We start from the raw sequence: 24631 nt of genomic DNA, 5'->3' as shown, positions 1-24631 counted from the left end.
GGCGTGAGCCACCGCACCCAGCCGGTAGGGGAAGATCTTAAGAAGGAAGGGCATCATTTTTTGAGACATGCATCTCAGCTGATATTTTTGCATGGTCTCTAAATAAAGGTAGGCTGCTCTCCTGTAGCAACGAAGAGGTCTTTGCCAGTCAAGAGGGTTCATGGGGAGAATTTAAGGATTCAGTGTTTCTAAGCACATTCACCTAAATATCCCCATTTTAGATCCCAGGGTCTACTCATTGCATATCAAAGCCCTAATTTTAGTGTAGTTCTGTTGAGGCTGTGTTTTGGGTCTCCTTTGCAGCTGTTCTACCCTTATGGTTAAATCTTGAGCTTCATTTTCAGCATAGTCTGCCTTATGTCTAGAGGAGGTTCTTTTGATGTTGCCATAGAGGCCTTCTAGTTTTCAGTGTCCTGAGTTGACGGTATTAGTCTTGCTGAGGCTGTGCATTCAATATCAGTTTGTTTCACTTTATGATTAAATTTGGGCCTTATTTTCAGCACGGATTATGGCCATAGGGGATGAGAGTCTCTTTCAGTTGCCTCCATAGAGGCCTTCTGGCTTTCACAGTGTATCCTGAATTAATAGTTGGCTGACCTGTGCCTGTCATTCTCTTTCTTCAAGGCCTCCAGGACAGTTAACAAAAGCCAACCAACTCTACAGTCCCTTTAATTACCATGGCCCCCATACTGTTCAAGCTTGAGCTACTACATTATCTAGTGCCTCCCCTTCCACCTGTATTTCATCCCAATCTGCCACAGGTGAGAGTCCTAGTATTTGTATTTCTATGGCATGCCAGAGGTTATCACCACCCTATTTACCACAAAAAATGGGTTACTTGTTGTCTCATTGGTAAACCATGCATCTACACAGTCCCGTTCAAACTAACCTTATTTTAAAATGCCTTTCAGATATAATGGAGGACTGCTAGAATTTCATAAAAGCTTACAAGAAATTGGAGACAAAAATGACCATTGGTTTGACATAGATCCTACAGAAGATGAAGATTTACCTACAACTTTTAAAGTAAGAAATTATTTAAGAGTAACATTTTATTTGTAACTAATCAGAATAACCAACTATGTCATATTCTTACAGCAAGCATGTTCTTTTATTGGCACATAACTTTTTATATAAGAAACAACCTTTATTGCATTACCTAGTGCAGAACGTAAAATTCAACAAGGATGGAGAAGCGAGGTGGCAGTGTTAACATTTTCAAATAACGAGAAGATTAATAGCAATACTAGGCCGGTACCCTGCATGGTTAGAGTCAAATGTACTGTTAACTTTTTTTTCCTAATTATCTTTACCATTATTTTGCTGTTGATTTAAATTACAAAGTGCTAAATGCTTAGTTCAGAAAACATGGAAAATATAAAAATGCCCAAAGATAAAGATGAAATTCATCTGTATTTCTTCTTCAAATGGAGAAACCATTGTTAGCATTTTTATTTATATCTGTCCAGATACACACACATGTATAAACACTAATAGCCTTTATTTTGTGGTTTTAAGTTGTGATGTTGTGCACACTTATTTGTACTCTGGAAATATATAGTATTTTTTATTTCTCAGTCATTAGACTATTATACAGTGCGATTTTGGCATAATGTATTATATAGCTTTGCTTTAATTTGCTCAACTAGTTCCCTGCTAAGTTTATTCTAAATATTTCCAGTTTTTCCTTCTTATATAAAGTGATCTTTGCATATTTCTTATGTCGTTTCATTAGAATAAATTTCTAAAGGTGGAACTGTGGAGCAAGTGTTCACACAATTATAAAGTTGTTATATGTCTCCATATTTTCTCTCAGAAAATTGTAGCACTTTATATTCTTCAAATAGTGTGAGACTTTTCATTTTCCCACACCTTCTGGGTGTTCTTTACCTTTTGGGTAATTTTTAACTCATCTGATAAGCCATTTGGGTCTTTTTAATTTGTTTAATATGAGCATAGCTAAACCAGGTTTCTCTTGGTTAATGTTTGAATGACATATCTTTTTCAAAACTTTAAAAAACTTTAAATCTTTCTTGATCTTTATGTTTTACCTGACTTTAAGGCCAAAAGCATTACTCAAAGAGAGACATTTTATTAAAATGTAAAATTCAATTATCCAGGAAGATGTAACAACTCAAATTTGTATATACCTAGTAATATAGCTTCAAAATATATGGGACAAAAATTGACAGAATTGAAAGGAGAAATATTTTAAAATCCTCAATCACAATAGAATATTTTAATGTACTTCTTTCAGTAATCAATAGAACATGCAGACAGCTTTTGGCATTGTCAAGGTAATCATGTGACTTTTAATTTTGACTTGCTAAAGTAATAATTTTATGCATTTTAAAAATACTAAATTTTCACCCCTACTCTACAAAGCAGTCCCTTACTTGATCTTGGTTGTTTTACTCTTTTTCTTCCTCTTTTTAAAATATTTTGCTTTCTAGCTGGGCGCAGTGGCTTACGCCTGTAATCCCAGCACTTTGGGAGGCCCAGGCGGGCGGATCACAAGGTCAAGAGATCAAGACCATCCTGGCCAACATGGTGAAACCCCGTCTCTATTAAAAAAAGTACAAAAATTAGCTGGGCGTAGTGGTGCACGCCTGTAATCCCAGTTACTCGGGAGGCTGAGGCAGGAGAATCGTTTGAACCTGGGAGGCAGAGGTTGCAGTGAGCCGGGATTGTGCCACTGCACTCCAGCCTGGCGACAGAGCAAGACTCCATCTCAAAAAAATAAAAATAAAAAAAAGTATTTTGCTTTATTTGTTATCTAACTTTTTTAGTGAATTTTTATTTTATGCACAGTAATATATATATTCAGTTTGCCAAATAATCTTTAAAGACTTAAGAGTTTCAGTTTTGTTATCTCTAACTGAAATTCTGCTTCCTAGAGGCATTCTTCCAACTTTCTAGACATTTTTCTTTTATGTTTACCTATTTTTCAAAAGAAATACTGCTATTTAAAACATATCTCCAGGTTTTTCTCTTTTGACTTTTCACTATGAAAAATGAGAGTTTAGCTTGCTTATACATCCCCTACACACACACACACACACACGCAGACACACACACACACACACACTCTCTCTCTCTCTCTCTCTCTCTCCTATCCTACTTGTAGTTATAAGTTTTTGTTAAGCTGGCCTCAGGGTTTCCCTTCACTCTCATCCTGGGAATTTTCCTCACCTTTCTTCTACGTGGAATCCTCTGTTTCTCAGAACTCAAGTTTTCCTTCCTAGGGTTGCTTCCTTGTTTTGGTGGTGCAACTCCTCTATCCTCTAGCAGCTTCCCGTAAAAGAGAGCTTGCATGGGAGGTAAATTTTTTGAGACCTTTCAAGTATCAAAATAATTTATCCTTTGTATACTCTGTTCATATCTTGCCTGAGGATAGAATAATTTTTCTTTTCGGAGACAGGTTCTTGCTCTGTCACCCAGGGTAGAGTGCAGTGGCATGATCATAGTTCACTGCAGCCTCAACCTCCTGTGCTCAAGCAATTCGTTTCCTTCAGCCTCCCAAGTAACTGGGACTACAGGCATATGCCACTGCACTTGGCTAATTTAAAATTTTTTTTTTTTTTTTTTTTTTTTTTTTAAAGTAAAGACAGTCTCAGTATGTTGCCCAGGCTGCTCTCAAACTCCTGGGCTCAAGTGATCCTCCCACCTTGGCCTCTAATTTTTTAAAAGCATTTTTCTGTTATCTTTTAACTTCTAATATTACTTTTAAGAAACTTGATTTCATTCTGATTTTTAAACTTTTGTATCTGACCTGTTTTATTTTCTTCTTTCTGGGAATTGTTAAGGATATTTTCTGTATCACCAGTGTTCTGAACTTGTGTTTTTTGCTTCTGGGACATTTTCTTGTTTTATATATTTCATAATATTTTCTTAATTTTCTCTTTTTCTTTGTGAAATACTTATTATTCAGATGCCTTGTAGACTAGACTGAGTCTCTAATTTTCTTATTTCTCAAGATATTTTTTTCCACTGTCTGGGAAATTTTCTCAACTTTGTCCTCCTGCATTGAGCTGATATCTATGAAATAATTTCTAGAGGCTTATTTATCATATATACCTTCAATATATTAGCAGTAATACTATTTGAAATTTTGTAACACTATCCCTCTAAAGGATAAGTATGAAGGACCTTATCTAATCATTTAACTTAGACCTGATTACATGATTCACCTGTATTTAATCAGCATTTCATTTATTTGTTATGTGTTTTATTCTATTTTATTTTATTTTTTAGAGATAGAGTCTCATTCTGTCACCCAGGCTGCAGTGAAATGGTGCTACCATAGCCCACTGCAGCTTTGAACTCCTGGGCTCAAGCAGTCTTCCTGCCTTGACCTCCCAAAGCACCATGATTACAGGCGTGAGCCACCACTTCTGACCATTTAATCAGCATTTTAAAATGAGAAATTATATTCTGATTTGTAACTAAAGACATTGAAAACATATTTCTCTACTGTACTTTTGCCCATTATAGCAGTGAATGGCATATTGCACTACCACAGTGGTTCCACTGCCAATGCAGTGACCTACGGGTTGCTTCCAGCCAAGATTCTCTTGGACACCAGTGATTTATTATCTCTCTGTGTGTATATATTAGAGCAAATAATTCTTGATAGGAATATGCCAGATGTTATGCTATGAGTTAGGTGATAAAGAGATGTATGGCTTCAAACATACACTTCTCTCCATTCTCCGTGTTTATATCATTCATTAAGAAATCCAGTACTTCTAATTTAGGACCTTCCTATACATTGTTTACTTTGAATTAGGGAAATGTTTTATTACTATTAAAAAAATACATATATACGAGTACTTCAAAAAGGGATATGATACGGACATATTACCAAGGTAAAACATGGGTAGTCTTAATTGTGGTGTTAATTTATTATTAATAATTCATGAGAATTCTTTGTTTTTAAAATCTAGGATCTTCTGAATAATTTTATCAAGACAACTGAAAGCAATATAATGAAGCAGACGATTTGTAGTTACCTAGATTGTGAACGATCTTGTGAAGCTGACATTTTGAAGAACACCAGTTATAAGGTACTGTAATTGTCAATTAACAGTATTTTTAAAAAGTAATTGAAAAATTATATATAACTATATAAAATTATAAAAATTATATTATGTATAAAATATTTTAAAAGAGCATTTAGTTTAATTACAATGGTAAAGCAGTTGAAAAGTTATTTGACTGTCTTTGAGAACTTAGATTCAGAGTGATCAGGAATTATTTATATTCTGTGAGTCAATAAAAGAATAAATTGGTTTTGCTAAGGTTTTTGTAACATTCACGTGCATCTGAGGTTATAAGTATTATTCCTGCAGTCAGTCATACAGTGAAAATGATCTAAAAAATGCTTTACTTTATAGTTAGAATTGTTAGAGGTTAAGAATGGTAGCATTTTACTAAGGAGAAAGGCTGTCACTCCTCAGGAATGATGCTACCAAGTAAGTGATCATTTTCTCTTCTGTGGGCCTTGGCAGGGGGAAAAAGTAACCAGCCTTGATTTGAAGAAATTTAGCTATCAGAATACTTCTTGATAGATCTATCTCTCTGGATCTATCAGAATACTTCTGATAGAATACTTCTGATAGATCTATCTCTCTGGATCTGTCAGAATAAGACTTTGTGAAATCACAAGATAGGATGAGACGATGTGCAAATCAGACAATACTTCTATAAAAAATAACTGAAATCTTAATTGCGAAGCATGATGTGTACAGCCAATCTGATAGGTGGGGAGAAGGAGAAGACCAAGATCTATTCAATAGAATAAGACAGGGATTGAAAATGTAGTGAGATGTAGTGCTCAGGGTCAGGCTTGTTCAGTATTGATTTAGGTGACATGGTGATATGGTCCTAAGGTTTCTCAAGAATGCTTTAGGGTTCTAATCAAATGAACAAAGCATGTAGCAGCAGGAATACCTGGGCACACAATTTAATTTTTGTCATCAAAGCAAAAATTTTAAAAAGCAAGGTTGTAGTTTCCAGGCAGGGTACAGTGGGAAAGGCAAGCAATCTATACCCTCAGATAATGCAGTAGCTCAGGAGCTGTCAGCAAGGCAGCAAATCTGAATTCTCGTGATTGGTAACAGAGGGGATTCAGGCAGTAATGGTATGGAGCTGGGGATGGAGGAAAAGAGAAATGTAAAAATGGAGATGAAGATGGGTAGGTAGCATGTTCCTCTATAGACATAACTCAGTGGGTTTCTGATATTTTATTGTATGTAGAATATGGAAAATATATTAACTTTTTCAAATTATTGACCTTTTTTTTACTGTCCTAATTTTCCTATCTTTAGTGATATAAAAATGACTTGTAAGGTTATTTGGTGATCTCTGATTTCTGTTGATAAATTTTGTATGCCATGTAAAATCTAATTATAGAATAATTTTTAAAGTGACTTAATATAATTTTTTTATCTATACAAGAATCACCATGTCCTTATTGATAATTTACTTTTATTTTTTTCCAGGGATTTTTTCAGTTAATGTGCAGTAAAAGTTGCTGTGTTTATTTCCATAAAATTTGCTGGAAAAAATTCAAGAATTTAAAGTATCCAGGTGAAAATGATCAGGTATTATATTTGTTCTTAAAACTACAACAGCATTTCTTCCTCTACCCTTTTTCCTCTTTTGTTCTCTTCCCCATTGTTTCTTCCTGTTCATAACTTACCTCCTTCTTTTTACTTCCTCCTTTTTTTCTTTTTCTTTTACTTCCTTCTTTGTTCTTTCCCAGTTCTCTCTGATGCTTATCTCCCTACCACTTTTCATTCATTTTCATCATTTATTAAACAGCTCTTTGTAGATGATACACTACTAGTTGGTTTGCTTAGTGGTTTCTATCAGTTCGTTCCTTCCTTTTAGAAATGCATACTCTTAAGAATAGAAATATTGTTGCATATATGCACATAGGATCATAGAATAGAATTTCTTAGTAAAAACACAGAAAGGATAATTATACAGTTTTAAGGATTTCCGTTTTAGAGGTGAAGAACAAGGACACATTTCATAATCTTCAAAAATATATTTGGAACTTTTAATATTTATATTTAGTTATAATAGTTACATATCATATATAGTTATAGATAATATATAATTATATAACATAATATATAGTTATACATTATATATAATAGTTATAATTATGTTATAATTATATATAACTATATAATTATATAACTATAATTATATAAGTTATAATTATAACTAGTATATAATATATAACATATAACTGTTATAATTATTAACTATTATAATATATAACATATAATAGAGTTGTTTGCCACTAATATTAAAGTGGAAATACAAAGCCCAGTTCTGAATTAATTACTCTTTAGTGAGCTGATGACTGTAAGTTGGGTCTATAATGTTTGGTTCTATAGTGTTTACATTCCACAAACAACAGAAAACCCGTTTAAAGCAATTGTGGTGTATTAGAAAGTGTATTGAATATGGAGTTGGGAGATCTGGGTTCAAGTCCAGACTGAGCCACTTACTAGTTTTATTATATTAGACTGGTAACTTAATTGCTCAGAGACTAATTTTTTTAAGCTCTAAAGTAAGGATAAGATAAACCTATTTCATAGGGTTTTTGTAAGAATTAACAGATAAAACAGATGAACTCACATTGTAAACTGTAAAAACAATTGTATAAAGATTTACTTATTCATTCTTAAGTGGTATATACTTTACAATTTCCTTGATTGTAGGGGCAATTAATATTACTGAATTTTAGAAAGAGAAGTAAAAGAAAAATAAGTAATTTAACCAAAAGAAATAGCAGGCCAGAACTAGAGAAAAGATATAACATTTTTATTCTTTCCTTTTCCCTAGAATCCTCACGTATCTGATAGAAATTCAGTAATCCTCTTTACACATACTTAATTAGTACATTTTACTTGAAGTTGCTTTCTCTGGAGCAGCAAATGCATTTTAGTCTGTAATACAGCTACTTAAAGATTTTGAAGTAGAGTGAAATCATGCATTTTAAATAGGATATCCATTGATTTATGAAATGGACCATCTTTTAACAGCTACATGTCAAATATTCACATCTTCCAGTTTACTGTCTAGCAACATTTGCTTCTAACTGCATTTATTTAAATATAATCAGATTTGCACATCAGTGATTTTTTTCTATTTTTATTTTTTCTATTAATAAATTTAGAGTTTTAGTGGGAAAAAATGTTTGAAGGAAGGATGTACAGGTGACATGGTAAGGATGCTGCAATGTGATGTACCTGGAATTGTTAAAATTTTGGTGAGTATCTTGTTTTGTCCTTTTTTTTTCTTGCTTTCCTTCCTTGGAAAAATATTTTTGACTTAAAACAGACCTGGGGATCATCATAATTAGATTCCAGCCATATTGCCTTTGATGGTGACTGAGCTCTTGAACCTTTTTATTACCATGATTTATACAAAGTAATGTTTAAGTGGTCCTTAAGAACAGTAAAAATTTAAGAATAAAGAGAAAGACACAAAAAGACAAAGACAAAATATGCCATAAGTATACCAATAAGGAAAGTATCGTGAACTAAGGATAATTTATCTAATCTTTTGACACCTAAGGTTAAAAATAATTTTAGACTTTCTGAACCTCTTTTAGTCTGTAAATATCCTCCTATGAAGGTATCTACAAAACATCACATATAGTACCTGTTACATAAAATGCACTCAGATGATATCCATTTTATGTTTTAATTAATGAAATATCTTGTTGAATTTTTAGTTTATAACTAAATAGACCAAATTATGACTAGAAATATATCTTCTTTATTGTAAAATGTGCTATTTTTGTATTTCAGATTTGGCATTTAAATCCTATAGTGATGTAAAGTAGAACTGCTTTTTTAAGTACAACTCTAGTTTGTTTTTTTGATCAGGAGTATTTATTACTTACCTTGTTATTCATGTTTTGTTTGTTTTATATTCACTGTGGCTTCACTCTCATTGTATGTTTCAAATGTTAAGCTAAGAAATAACATTAAACATTTTGAAAATTGAACTACTTTAGGGCTATTTTTTTCCCCATTACTTGCAGTTTGAAGTTGTGAGAAAGGATGAATATATAACCATTGAAAATTTAGGAGCAAGGTAAGCGTAAAATAAAATACTCTGTTACCTTTTTTGGAATATGCATATATTTTTTGGTTGCTTAATTCTTCTGTGTTTCTGTCACCTAATGGAGCTGCATTAAATTTTAAGGTAGTATTAAGGTATGTGAAAAAATCATATTTAATTGCCATTTGTTTCCCTCTCTATCACCACTTATTGTAGACATTTACATTCTAAAGTGGAGATGGAGAAATTATGTGAATACTTTCCCATTAAATGTGAAAATAATCCTTTTCTTTAAACAAAACATATTTTTCTTAAAGTTAGTTTGTTATGAAATAGAGTTTTCTATCTTTCAAAACTTATCCAAACCACTAAGCTTGTCTTACAATTAGAATCTTCCTGTTTCTTACATGAGAAAACTGTATTGCAGAGTAATAAATTTGATAAGCCTAGAATTAATACTGGTATTATAGAGTGTTGCTACTGAAGTTAGAAGTTTCAATATAAAAGTTCTCCCAATCAATTGATTCTCTTTTTCTTCTGTTTAACGTGTAAATGCCATTTTTCAATCTAGTAGGGACATTGCATTGACATCTAAAGCATCAGTTTTCCCTTATTAGTTAATGAAGCCCAAATCTTTATATCTAGCACAAATCTCTGTCCTAAAAGCTTGACCTTATATACCTACCTGCATACTGAATATCTCCATTTTTATTTTTCAAAAATATTTATAATTCAGCATGTCCAAAACTGAACTCATGATCTTTCTTTCTAACACTGCTTTGTAACTTTTTAAAAAGTCCTATCAATTTAGGTTTTTTTTTTTTCTTTGTGATGGAGTCTTGCTCTGTTGCCCAGGCTGGAGTGCAGTGGCATGATCTCGGCTCACTGCAAGCTCCGCCTCCCGGGTTCACACCATTCTCCTGAGTAGCTGGGACTGCAGGTGCCCGCCACCATGCCCGGCTAATTTTTTTTGTATTTTTAGTAGAGATGGGGTTTCACCATATTAGCCAGGATGGTCTTGATCTCTTGACCTCGTGATCCACCTGCCTCGGCCTCCCAAAGTGCTGGGATTACAGGTGTGAGCCACTGTGCCCGGCCAATTTAGTTTTTAAAATATAAATTTCTTCCTATTTCTACCCTATCTCTACCACTTCACTAAACTAAATGAGGATATCATTATTTCTCGTTTGAAATTCTCAAACAGCTTCTTAAAACTGTCTTGTCTTTAGCCTTTCCTTTATCCAGTCTGTTGTTTTCAAAACCATCAATAGGACTTTTCTAACATAAAAATTGGAATGTATCACTTCTGTTCATGAAGACCCTTCAGAAGCTTCTCATTGCTCTTAAAATTAAGTTCAGATTCTTCAGCTTGGCTCCTCACTTAACCTTGTACACAGCTGAACTCATTCGTGCCATCTCTTGTCACTGTACTCTTAACCATATATGTACCAACTATACAGAGCTTCTTTTGGTTTCTTCAGTGTGCCATCTCAAGAAACCTCCCAAGTTATTGCATTGAAGTATATCTAGTTTACTATTTGACCTCCAAGCTTTGCTTGGAATACTCTGCTCCTTTATCTAGTTAAAGCTTTCGAAAAGCCTTACTTAGATTACAGTAGATGTTCTATCATGTATTTCCTCTATTTCTATCAAAACATTTACTAACGTTTATTACACTTTCTTGGCTGTCTTCTCCATTTGAGTGTAAACTCCATGAGGGCAAGAACTTTGTCTTGTTTTCTAGTATGTTCCCAGCACATAGTATAATATCTGTCACATAACTAGGCCACAATAAATACAAAGTAGAAATTCTGGATTCCATCATTCCCCAATGGGCAATGTTATTGTTATTTTGACAGGCCACTAATTTGGCTAGATGTAAACTTTGAACACTTTCTTGGGTGGTGGATCCAGTCTCAGTCCAGATCTTTCGGCCTTAGTTGAGCTGCTTTTAGTCTGTTCTACACATGTGGTTCAGTGTTCAGTCAGAGACATGGGAAAGAATTTGGGGATCTCTTTTCTGATTACTTTCCCTTCTAGGATTCCCCCATTCTCTTAGTAGTCATGGTTCCATTTCAGTTTTCTGGTTTCTTCAGCCAAAGAGACCTTTTCTCTGTAGTGATGTCACCTTTCTCATTCCTAATGTTGGCAATTTGTGTCTTTTTTTTTTTTTTTGGATCATTCTGGATAGAAGTTTATCAATTTTGTTGATCTTTTCAAAGAATCAACTTTTAATTTTATTGATTTTTCTATAATATTTTTGTTTGAAATTTCATTGATGTTTGCTCTTTGTAATTTCCTTTTGTTTGCTTTAGGTTTAATTTGCTTTGATTTTTTTTAAGGTGAAAGTTTTGATCACTGATTCGAGACCTTTGTTCTTTATAAACTGATTTTACGTTAAGCATTGCTTTAGCTGTCCCATATGTTTTGATGTGTAGAAACTTATTATTACTATTTTCATTGTATTTTAAATGTTTTCTAGTTTTGTGTGTGTGTTTATGTTTTAACCATGGCTCTTTAGGAGTATTTGTTTAATTGCCAAATATTTGGGAATATTTCAGCTATCTTTTCAGTATTCACTTTTAGTTTAATTCCTTTGCAGTAATTTATTTTATGATCATATTACTGTATATCTTGGTGAATGTTCCACTTGCATTTGTAAATAATCTGTCTTCTGATCTTGAATGAAATAGTCTATACATTAGATGAAATTACTTTACAGCTCTGTTTCAGCATTCTATGTCATTTTTGATTATTTACTTTTTCTATCAGTTACTCAGGGAATGTTGAAGTATACTATTCATTTCTTTTGTCTACTGTCTAATTATATATCTAGAAACTTATTAAATGCTACACACACATCTAGGATTGTTACCCTTTTTGTTTTTTTTTTTTGACAATTTGACTCCTTTATTCTTATTTAACATCTTTTTTTTTTTGAGACGGAGTCTCGCCCTGTCACCCAGGTCGGAGTGCAGTGGCGCGATCTCGGCTCACTGCAACCTACGCCTCCCAGGTTCAAGCGATTCTCATGCCTCAGCCTCCTGAGTAGCTGAGACTACAGGTGCACACCGCCACGCCCAGCTAATTTTTGTGTTTTTAGTAGAGACAGGGTTTCACCACATTGGCTAGGATGGTCTCCACCTCCTGACCTCGTGATCCACCCGCTTCAGCCTCCCAACGTGCTGGGATTACAGGCATGAGCCACCACGCCCGGCCTTAACATCTCTTTTTAACTCTGATAATATTCTTGCCTTAAGTGTTTTTTGTCTGATATTAATATAGCTACTCCAGCTTTCTTTTGATAAGTGTTTGCATGGTATATCCTTTTGCATCCATTTACTTCAACCTATGTATTTCTTTGTAGGTGGCATAGGTCTTTCTTGTTTTATATATACAATATGGCAATCTCTGCCTTTAAATTGTTTTTTTTATTCCATTTGTATTTTCTTTACTAATTTGTATGGTTGGAAATCTACTGTCTTCCTTGTTGTTTTCAGTTTTCCCTATCTGTCTTTATTGTTTATTTTCTGGTTTGGTTTATTAGTTTTACCGTTTTTTAGTGGTTGCTTGAGGACTTACAATACATATTTTTAACTTGTCAAAGTTTATTTTAAAATAATATTATACCACAGCATGTATAGTGTAAGAACCTTGCAATAATAGATTTCCATTTCTTCCCTCTTTTGTGCTATTGTTTTTATATGTTTTACTTCTACTTACTTTATAAATTACATAATATATTGTTACTTATAAGTGTAGTTTAATTTTTTCTGTTTCGAACATTATATATGGAAACATTTGTTTTATGCATTTTAAAATCATGTTTAGTGTGATTCCATTCTTACTATTATAGTTGTAGTGTTTTCATTTTTATTGCTCTAATTTTATATTATTGCTTCACTAATTTAATCATTCTACCATTAACAGATGTTTATTTCTAGGTCCTGGCTATAACAATAGTTTTGCAGTGAATATTCTTGTACATGTCGCTAGGTCAATATGAGCAGAAAATTTTCCAGAATATATACCTAAAAGTAGAATTGCTAGGCCACCTGTGTATATCTATAACTTTACTAGCTTATGCCAAATTGTTTTCCAGAGTGGTTTTACAAATGTACACTCCCCACCAACAGTATGGGAGATACCTTTTACTCAGTATCTTCCCCAATAACTTCATATTGTCAGAGTTTTACATTTTTTCAATGTAATGTGCACCTAACAGTGTTATAGTGGTACTGGAGATAAAATCAGTTAACAATAACAACCACCACCAAAATCCCTTTCCTCATTAAGCTTACATTGTAGCGTTGTTTTCCAATATTTTTTTGTTTGGTTTTCCGTGGTTCATTTCAAAGCCAAGCCATCTGTTTAATGGCAGCATTTACCTAGTGCTTAGTCTAGTTAATATATTTTGCTACTTTATTTTTTATTTTTCTGATTATTTGTATTGATGTTCTACTAGCATCTTTATTGTTTTTAATCAGTAGGTGTTAAATAAGTTGGGTTTTCTTGGAATAGTTATTGCCAAAAATATATGGTGAAGAGAGGGCCAGGGAGGACTTCCAGGTTTGCCATTTTTTTGTTTGCTTGCTTGCTTTTTTTGTCTTACAATGCAAAGCTTTCTTTCCTTTTTTTTCTGCTACCACACAGCCTTTTTGCAAGGAAGTTTGTAATGTGATAGTTTTAGTATGAAATCTGGCAATACTGCTTACTTGATAATTCCAATGAAAGTGACAGTGTAGGGTTTTCATTGTTGGTGAGCTCTATTTGTTCATTATTTTTTCTCCTTCTTGAATTATTTCTAGGAGAAGATGAAAATACTCACTTAGCCGTGCTTATACTAGAAATCTTGACTGACTTTGGCATTATTTTATTTCCACTATAACTTAATTTTTTTCCATTTGCAGTTATAAAAAGTTGATATCTCTGAAAATAACTGATACTGATATAAGACCGACGATCAGTTTAAAATTTAATACAAAAGGTATTATTTTATTTTTATATGCCTTCTGTTGAAAAATATGTTAAAATGTTTGACTTCTCTGTCAACTTTCATGCCATTAACAACCACGTCTTTACTGTGTTTGTCATTCACTGAGCTTGGGTTTATACCAGCAAGCAGCACTCGGTGTAGGCTGGAAATCACAGACAGGAAGATCAGCAGATGTGTGGATCTCACATTACCTTGGCATCCTATAGAGAGTCATGCTAGGTCTGGTGCGTAGCTGTGACTATACCTTGGGATTGTGTTCCAGCAGAGGTTTTCTACCAACTGTTCCTTCCCTTGCTGCATTCCTTCTTAATAGAGCAAGCATCAGAGTACCCTTACATGAAAGGAATGAACATTTTGAGTTTGAGGCCAAGTAATCTAAACTAAGCTGCTAGCTGTTTAGGAGTGTGCTAAGAAATGTCCTGCCCAGAACCTGGATACCTTAATTAAGGGACCCTGGGCCCATGGAAGAATAGTTTGGTGGCAGTCCAGCCAACTTTTTATTTGGTAACTCAAAGAAAGCTCCCTGTGTCATTAGCTTTTTAACTTGCCTCCACAGTGTATACCAAGTATTTCAAGCAAAAACGTTAATTTAATAAATCTCTTGAAACATAGAATCTTGAAGGATAAAATAATGAAGCTGCATTTTGTGACAAACACATATTTTGATATCCATATAACACCAAATGCCATCATATACCAAATTATTAGTACTTTGTAATTCACCTCAGCTGACTTTTCTCCTTTGAAAGCACTATTAAGACAGGAAAATACCAAATAGTTCACTTTCATGCCTTATTCCATGTTATTGATGAAATACCTACCTATCTTTTTTTGAGGGGGTGAGAAGATGAGGTTTATTAGATCAGAGTTTCTCAAACATTATACATATATTTGCTGTATCTGGCAACTTTGTTAAAAGGCAGATTTCAATTCAGTAGGTCTGGAGTGGGGCCTGAGACTGTGCTTTTCTAACAGGCTTTCAGGTGGATGCTTGATGCTGCTGGTCTCTGGGCTACCCTTTGAGTAGGAAGGAGCTAGATCTTTTGGCATTTCTTGATACAGATCTGTGCTATCTAGTATAGTAGTCCCTAGCTGTATGTGGCTACTTAAATTTAAATTAATTAAAATTAAATTTAAAATTCAGTTCCTTAGTCACCCAAGCTGCATTTCCAGTGCTCAATGAGTATTAGTGCAAATATAAAACATTTTATCACATGATGTTCTTTTGGGCAGTGCTGATTAGAATAAAGTATAATTGTTTACGTATAGTTAAACATTGACAATTAGCATTCTTGGCAAATTTCAGAATTTTTAAAGACCTAATACTTTGATGCCATTTTGTTGCCAAAGATCATTTACTTGAACAAAACCTTGGATGATTGAAAGACTTCTCTGGTGATTAGTCTTTGTTATTACTCTTGCTTGGGAACATGTTGTTTTTGTTTAGATTTTTTGACAGAGAGAAAGCAGCATGCTAATTGAGCACTGGCTATGGCAAAGCACTGTACTATCCTTCATTCTTTTGGAATAGTTTTTATCCTACAGGAGCTTAGGATATAATGTGAGAGGCCAAATAGAAAAAGAGCATTAGTGTGTAATGTCTTGACTTCCCAAAATTTATTTTCAGATGAAATGCCTATCTTCAAGCTTGATTATAATTATTTCTATCATCTGCTTCATATAATTATTATTTCTGGTACTGACATTGTTCGACAAATATTTGATGAGGCTATGCCACCCCCTCTTTTGAAAAAAGAGCTTCTTATACACAAGAATGTGCTGGAATCCTACTACAACCATCTTTGGACCAATCATCCTTTGGGTGGATCATGGCATCTGCTTTATCCTCCAAACAAGGAGTTACCGCAATCCAAACAGTTTGACTTATGCCTCCTATTAGCTCTTATAAAACATTTGAATGTATTCCCTGCACCCAAAAAAGGATGGAATATGGAACCGCCATCTTCTGACATCTCTAAATCTGCAGACATCCTGAGACTGTGCAAATACAGGGATATCCTCCTTAGTGAGATTTTGATGAATGGTCTCACTGAGTCACAGTTCAATTCAATTTGGAAAAAAGTTTCAGATATTCTTCTGCGCCTTGGGATGATGCAAGAGGATATTGACAAAGTGAAGGAGAATCCCATTGAGAATATCTCCCTTGATTACCATCAGCTATCCGTCTACCTAGGCATACCAGTACCAGAAATCATACAGAGGATGTTATCCTGCTATCAACAAGGTACTAAATAATTATTTACTTCAGCCAATAAACATCCATTGATTGAATGTCTGCTCTGTGCTAGGCACAGTGCAAAGGGCAAGAGATTCAGTGAGCTCACAGTTTTGGGAAAATGGACTCATCAGGAAGGTAATAGAAACTATAGTGCTAGAGATGTTTCCAGAATACCATGGGAAATCCTAGGCTAAAGGAGTCCAAAAAAGCTTTCTGGAGAGTATGATAGTTAAAAGAACTATTAATGGTGTGCAGAAGTTAGCCAGGTGAAGCAGACTGAGAAGGATGTTCAGAGGGAAACAAAATAAAGGTATAGAAACATAAAAATATACTGCAGGCAACTAAAAAATGTTGGCTTTATTGAGATTAAAGTAGGGGAGAGTTCATAGAGTACATTCAAGAGGATTTTTTTGTTACATTGAGGAGTTCGCATTTTTCAGAAAGAAATCGAAGACTTGAGTAGAGTTTTATCTCTTTAAGTGGAGTTTTATTCTCCAAAATTAATAAAGTTTAAAACCATGACATGTAGGTACTGTGTGGTTTCAGAGATGTTCGTTCAGACACAGTGTGGATGTATGTTTCTTCTACTTTGTAGCAGAACCTTGTTTAGTTTACAATTTTAGCAGCTATTCATTGGCTGTAGATAATTTTAAAAATCAGGTAACATTCATGCAAGTGTTTGTATTGGCCATTCCCCAACTTGTCTGTTGATATGGAAAAGACTTCAGACCTCCTTTCCCATATCTCAGGATACCTTCTCAGCTATTCTTTTGGAAAGCAGAGTTCAAGGCATGACAACATCTCTGAAACCCTGCTGTGCTATTCAGGATGACTTCCTGGTCCCAAGTTATTTACAGCCTAATGAACAACTGATGACCACACTGATGCTATATAAATATACAACTGTACAAGTTTCTAGTGAACTGGTCCAGATTTTCTTCAGAGATAATTGCTATGCCCAATTTCAGTCCTGGTATTTACTAAAGGCTCTGGAATACCTTTGTTTTCTTGCATAATCTAAGAATGAAAGAAGAGGACACTGAGTTTGATATATAAGAAAGTCAGGCAAGAATTTTTGACTTATAAATTAGGGTTTTAAAAAATACATTTATTCTATTAGGATTTTAAATAATTCATGAGACTAGAGTACTTGAGAAAGAGTTTTGAGCACCCATTCAATTCAAAGCATTTTAAGCAGTTCTTACTCAAGTAGACTGAAGAGCTTATTGGTCAAGTCCCTTTACTAGAGTCTTTCTTACCATCTTATATTTCTTTCCTCAGCTATTATAGTTGCTTTTTATTTGGATATCTGATAATTTGATTAACATCCATCATCCCACTAAATCTGCATGAAGATTCTTTTTTTTTCTTCACCATTCAATCTCTAGAGCTTAACACAGCCTGATATACATTGTAGGTGCTCAATAAATATTAATGGGCAAGGAGAGCAAGTGATGATCGGATAAATCAGATTGCTAAAAAGGTCCCAACTTTCAGTGGAGGTTTGCTGTGTAATTAACTATTATTTCATGGCCTTAGACTGTAAACATAAGTATTTGTTGCTTGGTTTAAAGTGCTTGTGTTCTAGGCTTTATCTGTGATACATTTTTGTTTACTTTTTTTCTCTAATCATGGGTTTATAACCTTTATGTGATAATCTAAAGATTGCGCCTTGTCTGAACTGGATTGATGAGCAAAGCTGGTTATTTTTCCAGTTACTTATAGAATAAATTGGTGCAATATAAAAATATTCTGCCTTTTCTTAATCCTAGCCAGACATTTATTTGTTGCATTTGCAATTGTACATCTAAAATTTTTCTTTATGTATTATAGGAATTGCTCTACAGTCGATAACGGGCAGTCAGCGTAAGTATATTTAAAAATAAAATGTGTAAATGACTTTTTAACAAGGGATACCTATGAAATTTTTATTTGATCAGATAAACTAAATGATAAACTATAATTGTGAAGAACTTGGGCCAGGCGCAGTGGCTCACGCCTATAATCCCTGCACTTTGGGAGGCTGAGGCAGGTGGATCACGAGGTCAGGAGATCGAGACCATCTTGGCCAACATGGTGAAACCCCGTCTCTACTAAAAATACAAAAATTAGCCAGGTGTGGTGGCGGGTGCCTGTAGTCCCAGCTACTCAGGAGGCTGAGGTAGGAGAATTGCTTGAACGCAGAAGGCAGAGGTTGCAGTGAGCCAAGATCACGCTACTGCATTCCAGCCTGGGCGACAGAGCAAGATTCAGTCTCAAAAAAAAAGAACTTGGAAAATCATGTGATCAAATCACCACTGGTCTGCTGAATCAAGAATGAGCTTTATTCTGCCTTTGGCTTAGTGCATGTGCTTCAGGGTTTTCCCAAGGATGATGTTCTAACGTTTTACTCACAGAAATTTCAGCAGGCAAAAAATACCTTCCTGCTTTCTCTGTTTGGTGTTTAGCGTGTATAACTTTATTTAGTCTGTCTGTTGTTTATAGCTATATACTTTTTTTGCCAGGTGATAAGTTGTAATTGTTTAATTTCCATTTTTGTGCTATTTTTTAAGTGTAATTAATATTATTCAATTAAAATTATACTTAAAAAAACACCACCACAGATTTGTTTGGGATGAAATGCTGGACTCTCTGAGAGCAGTCAGACAAAGTCCACAAGTTTTGAGACTGAGTCTCTGGGGCAATATCAAGGAGCAAAGTCTCAAAGAAAAGGTCATATAATAGGGGGCTCACACCCCTCTTATGAAAAAGAAAGAAAACAGAAAAAATAGATCTTTTATCTTCTTTTTCTTTATATTTCAGATAGATATATGTGCTAAAATAATACTAGTTGCATTATTAATAGGATCAAGGGCAGGACATGCAAAAAGTTAGTATTTAGAGTCTACTTAAGTTCTAGAGTATCTAATATCTAATCTAATACCTAAGATTCCAGTAGGCAACATAGCACTCAGGTTCGTACTGATTAGTTCCAGGCTGGTGTTTGCACATATTATTTGGTAATTGATAAATGAACATCACATTTTCATTGAGTAATTTAAAAGAGATATATTTTATTTCTGTTTTGTGAATGTTGCTTTATTGGGCAAACATTATAATATTAATAAGAAGCTGAAATTGCTTTCATCTAGATTTTGAGAATTTTGTCTTTAATGTTTAGGTATTGAAATAGAAGAGTTACAGAATGAGGAAGAAGAACTAAGTCCACCTCTCATGGAGTACAATATAAATGTGAAATCACACCCTGAGATACAGTTTGCAGACATTAATAAAGATGGGGCCTCAATACCCAGTGAATCTTCAACAGAATCTCTTAAAGATCTCCAGGAAGTATAAGCTCTCATTAATATTTGAGTTAGAAGAACTTATTCGGGGCCTTTAATTTGTTGCATGTGCTGTACTTAAAGCATCCCAGATAATTTTAGCTTATATTTTCATAGTGTTTATACAGAGCTTCAATTGGAATGGTCCTTTCCTCAATACTTCTTTCCATAATCTTTCCTGCCATAACCATTTATTTTGCCACCATTTCTTAAACACTTATGTGGCAGGCATTATGCTAGATTGTAATTTTTTTTTGTTTTTTTAATCCCAATTGAAGTGGATGTGGGAAGGTATTAGAAAGTAGAAGAAATATAGTCTAAAATAGAGAGGAAAGAAAGGAAGAGAAAAGTGGGATATTTCAAAACCATTTACGCAGAGGTAGAATGAAATTCATCCAGAATGGAATCTCCATATTTCTTTACAAATAAGTGGTAACAGTTATTATATAGTCACTAAATTATCCTTAGATCTTTCATCTTATAGGCATGAATATGTTGCTTTTAAAGTGTCTTCCTCCTTTGTTACTCACATCCATGTGTGTAAGTGAGCATCTGTGAACTTTTATGAGTAACCTACTTATTGACATTATGTGTTGTTCCTTTATTCATCAGTGATTATTTAAGGACAGAAGACTAGGATTAAAATAAAAATTATAAAAACAAAAATAATTGTTTCCATAGAATCTAGGAAGAAATATCTATAATATTAGAAAACAAAAGATCTCAGTGGTTAGAGGAAATATATTTTGCAAAATAACCCATTGGGCAATTTGAATTACATATTTAATAAATAATTTTTTACCTACTAGGTTAAGAGTAAACAAAGGAAAAAGAAGAAGACTAAGAATAAAAAGGTAAGAGACTATAATAGCATTATAATACTGATTATGAACACGAGTTAAATACATGAATTCATTGTTAGAACTTAAATTAGTTCAAGTAGACATACAGCACAAATGATTCAATCGCTTACTGAATATATGATTATAGAGAAGTCTACATATGTTATACCCTGAATGATTTTGAAGTACGAAATACAATTTCATACTTCACTTCCTTAAATTGTAATTTATACATTTGCATATATAAATATAGACTGAATTAGTCACATGGAAATTTCATTAATTTCTACATACCACTTATTTTTAAAATGTGTACTCATTGTTTTAAGAACAGCTTTTTGTCATATCTTTATTGATATGTTTAGAAGCAGCTTTCAAAACTTTAAGTAATCTTGATTTTTTTCTTTATGTCTGAGACTACGCCAAAAATGCAATAATGTGCACAAAAAGGTACAAATACAAACTTCCTGCATTGCTGCTGCTTTGATTTTGTCAGTTGCAAAATGAACAAGTCAGTATGTAGCCCAGTTTTACCAGTGAGTCTCTTAATTGCTAGGAAAACTATAAGGGAAAGCCACATGTCTTTTTTTAATCAAGCATATAGCTAACCACCATGTTATGCAACTTTGTGGTGAAAAAAATTGTTTTCTAGCCTGAAAAATATATTTAAAATCTTGATGTATTCTGTATATTATAAATTGAGTGAGAATATTTGCCCAACCACAATCTGGTGAGCCCATGTTGTTAGTCATTTGAAAGTGTAAACAAATTGTAATCATTAATGAAACTTAAGACAATGAAGATGAATTTGTAAAACACGAAGTCAAGATTTAAAAAAGAATTCATATTCGAATCTGATAAGTAAAATATCATTATCATTGTTGTATTTAACAATCATTTATTATAGCTTATTTTACTTAAAAGTTATTATGAAAGTTAAATTTTATTTTTTAAAGATATGAGTATGGAGATTTTTCTTTACTTTTAGACAGTTCTTATCTGATAAAACAAACTAATTTGTTGTTTTGATGATATTTTAAATTTTTGCCAAAGTATTGGTAAGTCATGGGTCTAATACTACATAAAACTGGCCAAGTAAATTCACAGCTGTCAAACCACCAAACTAAGTTGCAAGGGCATATAGTGTGTCTTGCCTTTACTGCCATAAAATTAAAATATGGTAATGCTCAAGCTCTCAAATTTTTGGATATAAAAAAGCCTCGTATGGCTGATATATTCATTGGCATAAAGTTGTCATGGGAAGAGCCAAAAGGGAATTTGAGAAATAATCCATTATGCTAGATGTGTTTGTTGTGAACAATCAAAAGTCTTTTCAACTCAGGTATTCAAGTACACTAGAGCAAAGGCAGGAGTCAAGAATTCTAAATCATAGAATCAAATTGGTACTGGATATTAAGCATAAGGACAGACACAAACACAAAAATCTTAGTATACAGACAAGAAAGCTAAACAAATTTGTACATACAGCATTGTATCTGTAGAGAAGGAGACCCTGAAGTTTCTTGTGACCCTGAAGTTTCTTGTATGCAAGAGATGGTAGAAATTAGTACTGTAATACTTAGTTTAATATGTGTTAAATGCCATTGATACTACCTTTATTTGGTATGTTGCCTTTATAGTTTTATTTTAATTAACATAAAATTTAGGGCTTTTAAGATTTTTTTCAAATTGTGATCTTCTTAACACTTCTTTTTCTGTGAGATTCTTAATGTAATCAGTCTGATTTCTCCTTATATATAGGTTTTCAAGAGCGCTTGTAGTGTAGGAATAAATTGGAATTATATACATTGTGTCTAAAGGTATATTAATAGGTACAGACACAGCCCCAATACTCACCTCTATCATCTGAATCAGTGATTTTCAAGTCATGTTTCAAGACTCGGTAGCAGATTATAAGACCAATTTAGTAGATCACAACTGCCATTTTAAAAAAAGGAAATAAATAGAAATAAAAAAATACTAGAATTAATCACATACAATATGAGTAAGTTTTATTTCATGGAACTTTTATTTCAGTTTTATACTTAGGTATAAAAGTATATGCATCAGTGCATATGACATCAAGATATATATTTCTTTAGTTATGATCAAAAATTTTTGGAGAAACACTGACCTAAATGTAATTATATTACTAGTATGTTGTTTTGATATAGTTAATATAGATTACTAATTCTTATGTTATTTTTCAGAATAAAGACTCAAAAGAAGACCAAGTGTAAGTATTCGTTTATTTAATTTTTAAGTTTTTCTCAGTATTTTTAAGGCATACTTTCCTAATATGACACAGGCTTCCTTCCTTTGGGAAGTTTTCTCACTAAGAGAAGAAGGATAGTTCCTTGTCTTAATAATTAATAAGTTGCTGCTTTTTTATAGAAAGTAACAAAAAGTTAAATGATCATTTAACATTTAATTATCATTTGCTTTGGAAGAATAGAACCTCTTAACATTTTTCTGTAAGGCTACTTAAGTTATTTTAAAATATAGTCTACATTGTAGTTAGACTGTATTTTAGTCTAGACATTGTAGTCTAGACCAAACCTCAACTAAGACCTGATTTTAAAGGATGCATCACTCCTAGGTTTGTAGCCTAGGAGCAATAGGTTATGCCATATAGCCTAGGTGTGTAGTAGGCTATACTATCTAGTTTTGTTATGTCCCAGTGACCCCTTTTACCAAAAAGTTTGGCTTTGTTGTTTTTAAGACTTAACCTGCATTTTTAATCCAGTTATTCACAGTGAATTTTGAACCTTTAATGGAAACATTTTAATGGCAAAATAATCACTGTATTTTGCATGCATTGTGCATGATTAATAACAGTGTAGTAGATGAAGGAAGGGGTGCAGACAGTCCAATGAAGAGATCATTATTCTTACCAAAAAGTTTGTTAATTGAATAGTAGTAACTTTGGACAATTCCGAGGACATAAAGTAAGATATCTTTAAAACAGCAGCAAGAACATATTTTGCTAACTTTAAAGCTCTCACTTGTAGTTGATATTTTCAATTGATGTGATCCACTTGGTATATAAAATAGTTCATCATTTAAGTTGTGTTTTCACTTTCTTTGGCAACAAGTTGAACCACTGGAGCAATAGTTTTGTTTTGTTTTGTTTTTAGGCTGTGTCTAAATGTCATAAATATAGCTTAATAAGAATGAAACAACGTCATCAATCACTTTGCTCATTTTGCTTACACAGTGGATCCAAATCTGGATGATGATCAGATCATCCAGGAAGATTTGTCTTTAAATGAGAATTTTCAAATATACACAAAAGTAAAGAGAATAGTATATATACAATAACATATATACCTATAACTCTGATTCAGCAATTATCTATGTTTTTCACATTTGTTTCATACTTCCTTTGACATTTTGTTCTTTATTGAAGTGTTTTCAATCCCAAACATCCTTGTAATTTCACCCCTTCATTCTTAAGTTTACATCTTAGAAATATGAACATTTTCCTATATTATCTCAATGCTGTTACTGTATAGTCTTGTACTGCATAACAACATTTTGATCAAGGACAGACCTCAGGTATGATGGTGGTCCCATAAAATTACAATGAAGCTGAAAAATTCCTATTGCCTAGTAGTGGTGTAGCTGTCATAACATTGTAGTGCTATTACTTTACTTTTTATAAATTTAGTGTAGCCTGAATTTGTGGTGTTTATTATAAAGTCTACAGTAGTATACAGTACTCACCTCTCATTCACTGACTCACCCAGAGCACCGTCCAGTCCTACAAGCTGCATTCATGGTAAATGCCCTATACAGGTGTACAATATTATATGTTTTATATTGTATTTTTACTGTAATTTTTCTGTGTTTAGATACGTTTAAATACAGACATACTTATGTGTTACAACTGCCTATCGTATTCAGTACAGTAATATGCTATAACAGGTTTGTAGCCTAGGAGCAATATGTGTAGTAGGCTGTACCATCTAGTTTTGTGTAATAACATGCTATGATATGTTATGATAAAAGAGCTTAATGACACATTTCTCAGAAAGTATCCTTGTTGTTAAGCAATGCCTGAGTGTAGTTTAAAAAATTTAGGAATAATCTTGGTGAACTTTTCAAAAATACAAATTCATCTATATTTTTACAGTTGTAG

General features: G+C 33.3%; 1 protein-coding gene across 5 annotated transcripts in view; it reads left to right on the top strand.

Moving 5' to 3' along the window:
* The window catches only part of DZIP3 (DAZ interacting zinc finger protein 3), a 125030-nt gene that overhangs the window by 54230 nt on the left and 46169 nt on the right, over nucleotides 1-24631 (top strand). For all 5 annotated transcript variants that reach the window (XM_032150217.2, XM_032150218.2, XM_058437539.1 and 2 more), the window contains 11 exons: nucleotides 912-1026; nucleotides 4947-5066; nucleotides 6504-6605; nucleotides 8198-8290; nucleotides 9071-9123; nucleotides 14001-14077; nucleotides 15714-16331; nucleotides 18159-18191; nucleotides 19486-19655; nucleotides 20458-20502; nucleotides 22701-22726. In XM_032150217.2, coding sequence (XP_032006108.1) covers nucleotides 912-1026; nucleotides 4947-5066; nucleotides 6504-6605; nucleotides 8198-8290; nucleotides 9071-9123; nucleotides 14001-14077; nucleotides 15714-16331; nucleotides 18159-18191; nucleotides 19486-19655; nucleotides 20458-20502; nucleotides 22701-22726 — 1452 coding nt within the window. The remainder of the gene's footprint in view (nucleotides 1-911; nucleotides 1027-4946; nucleotides 5067-6503; nucleotides 6606-8197; nucleotides 8291-9070; nucleotides 9124-14000; nucleotides 14078-15713; nucleotides 16332-18158; nucleotides 18192-19485; nucleotides 19656-20457; nucleotides 20503-22700; nucleotides 22727-24631) is intronic.

Source organism: Hylobates moloch, unplaced genomic scaffold (genome assembly GCF_009828535.3).
Source record: "Hylobates moloch isolate HMO894 unplaced genomic scaffold, HMol_V3 SCAFFOLD_4, whole genome shotgun sequence".
NCBI lineage: Eukaryota > Metazoa > Chordata > Mammalia > Primates > Hylobatidae > Hylobates > Hylobates moloch.
This window is presented reverse-complemented; position numbering and strand designations above follow the sequence as displayed.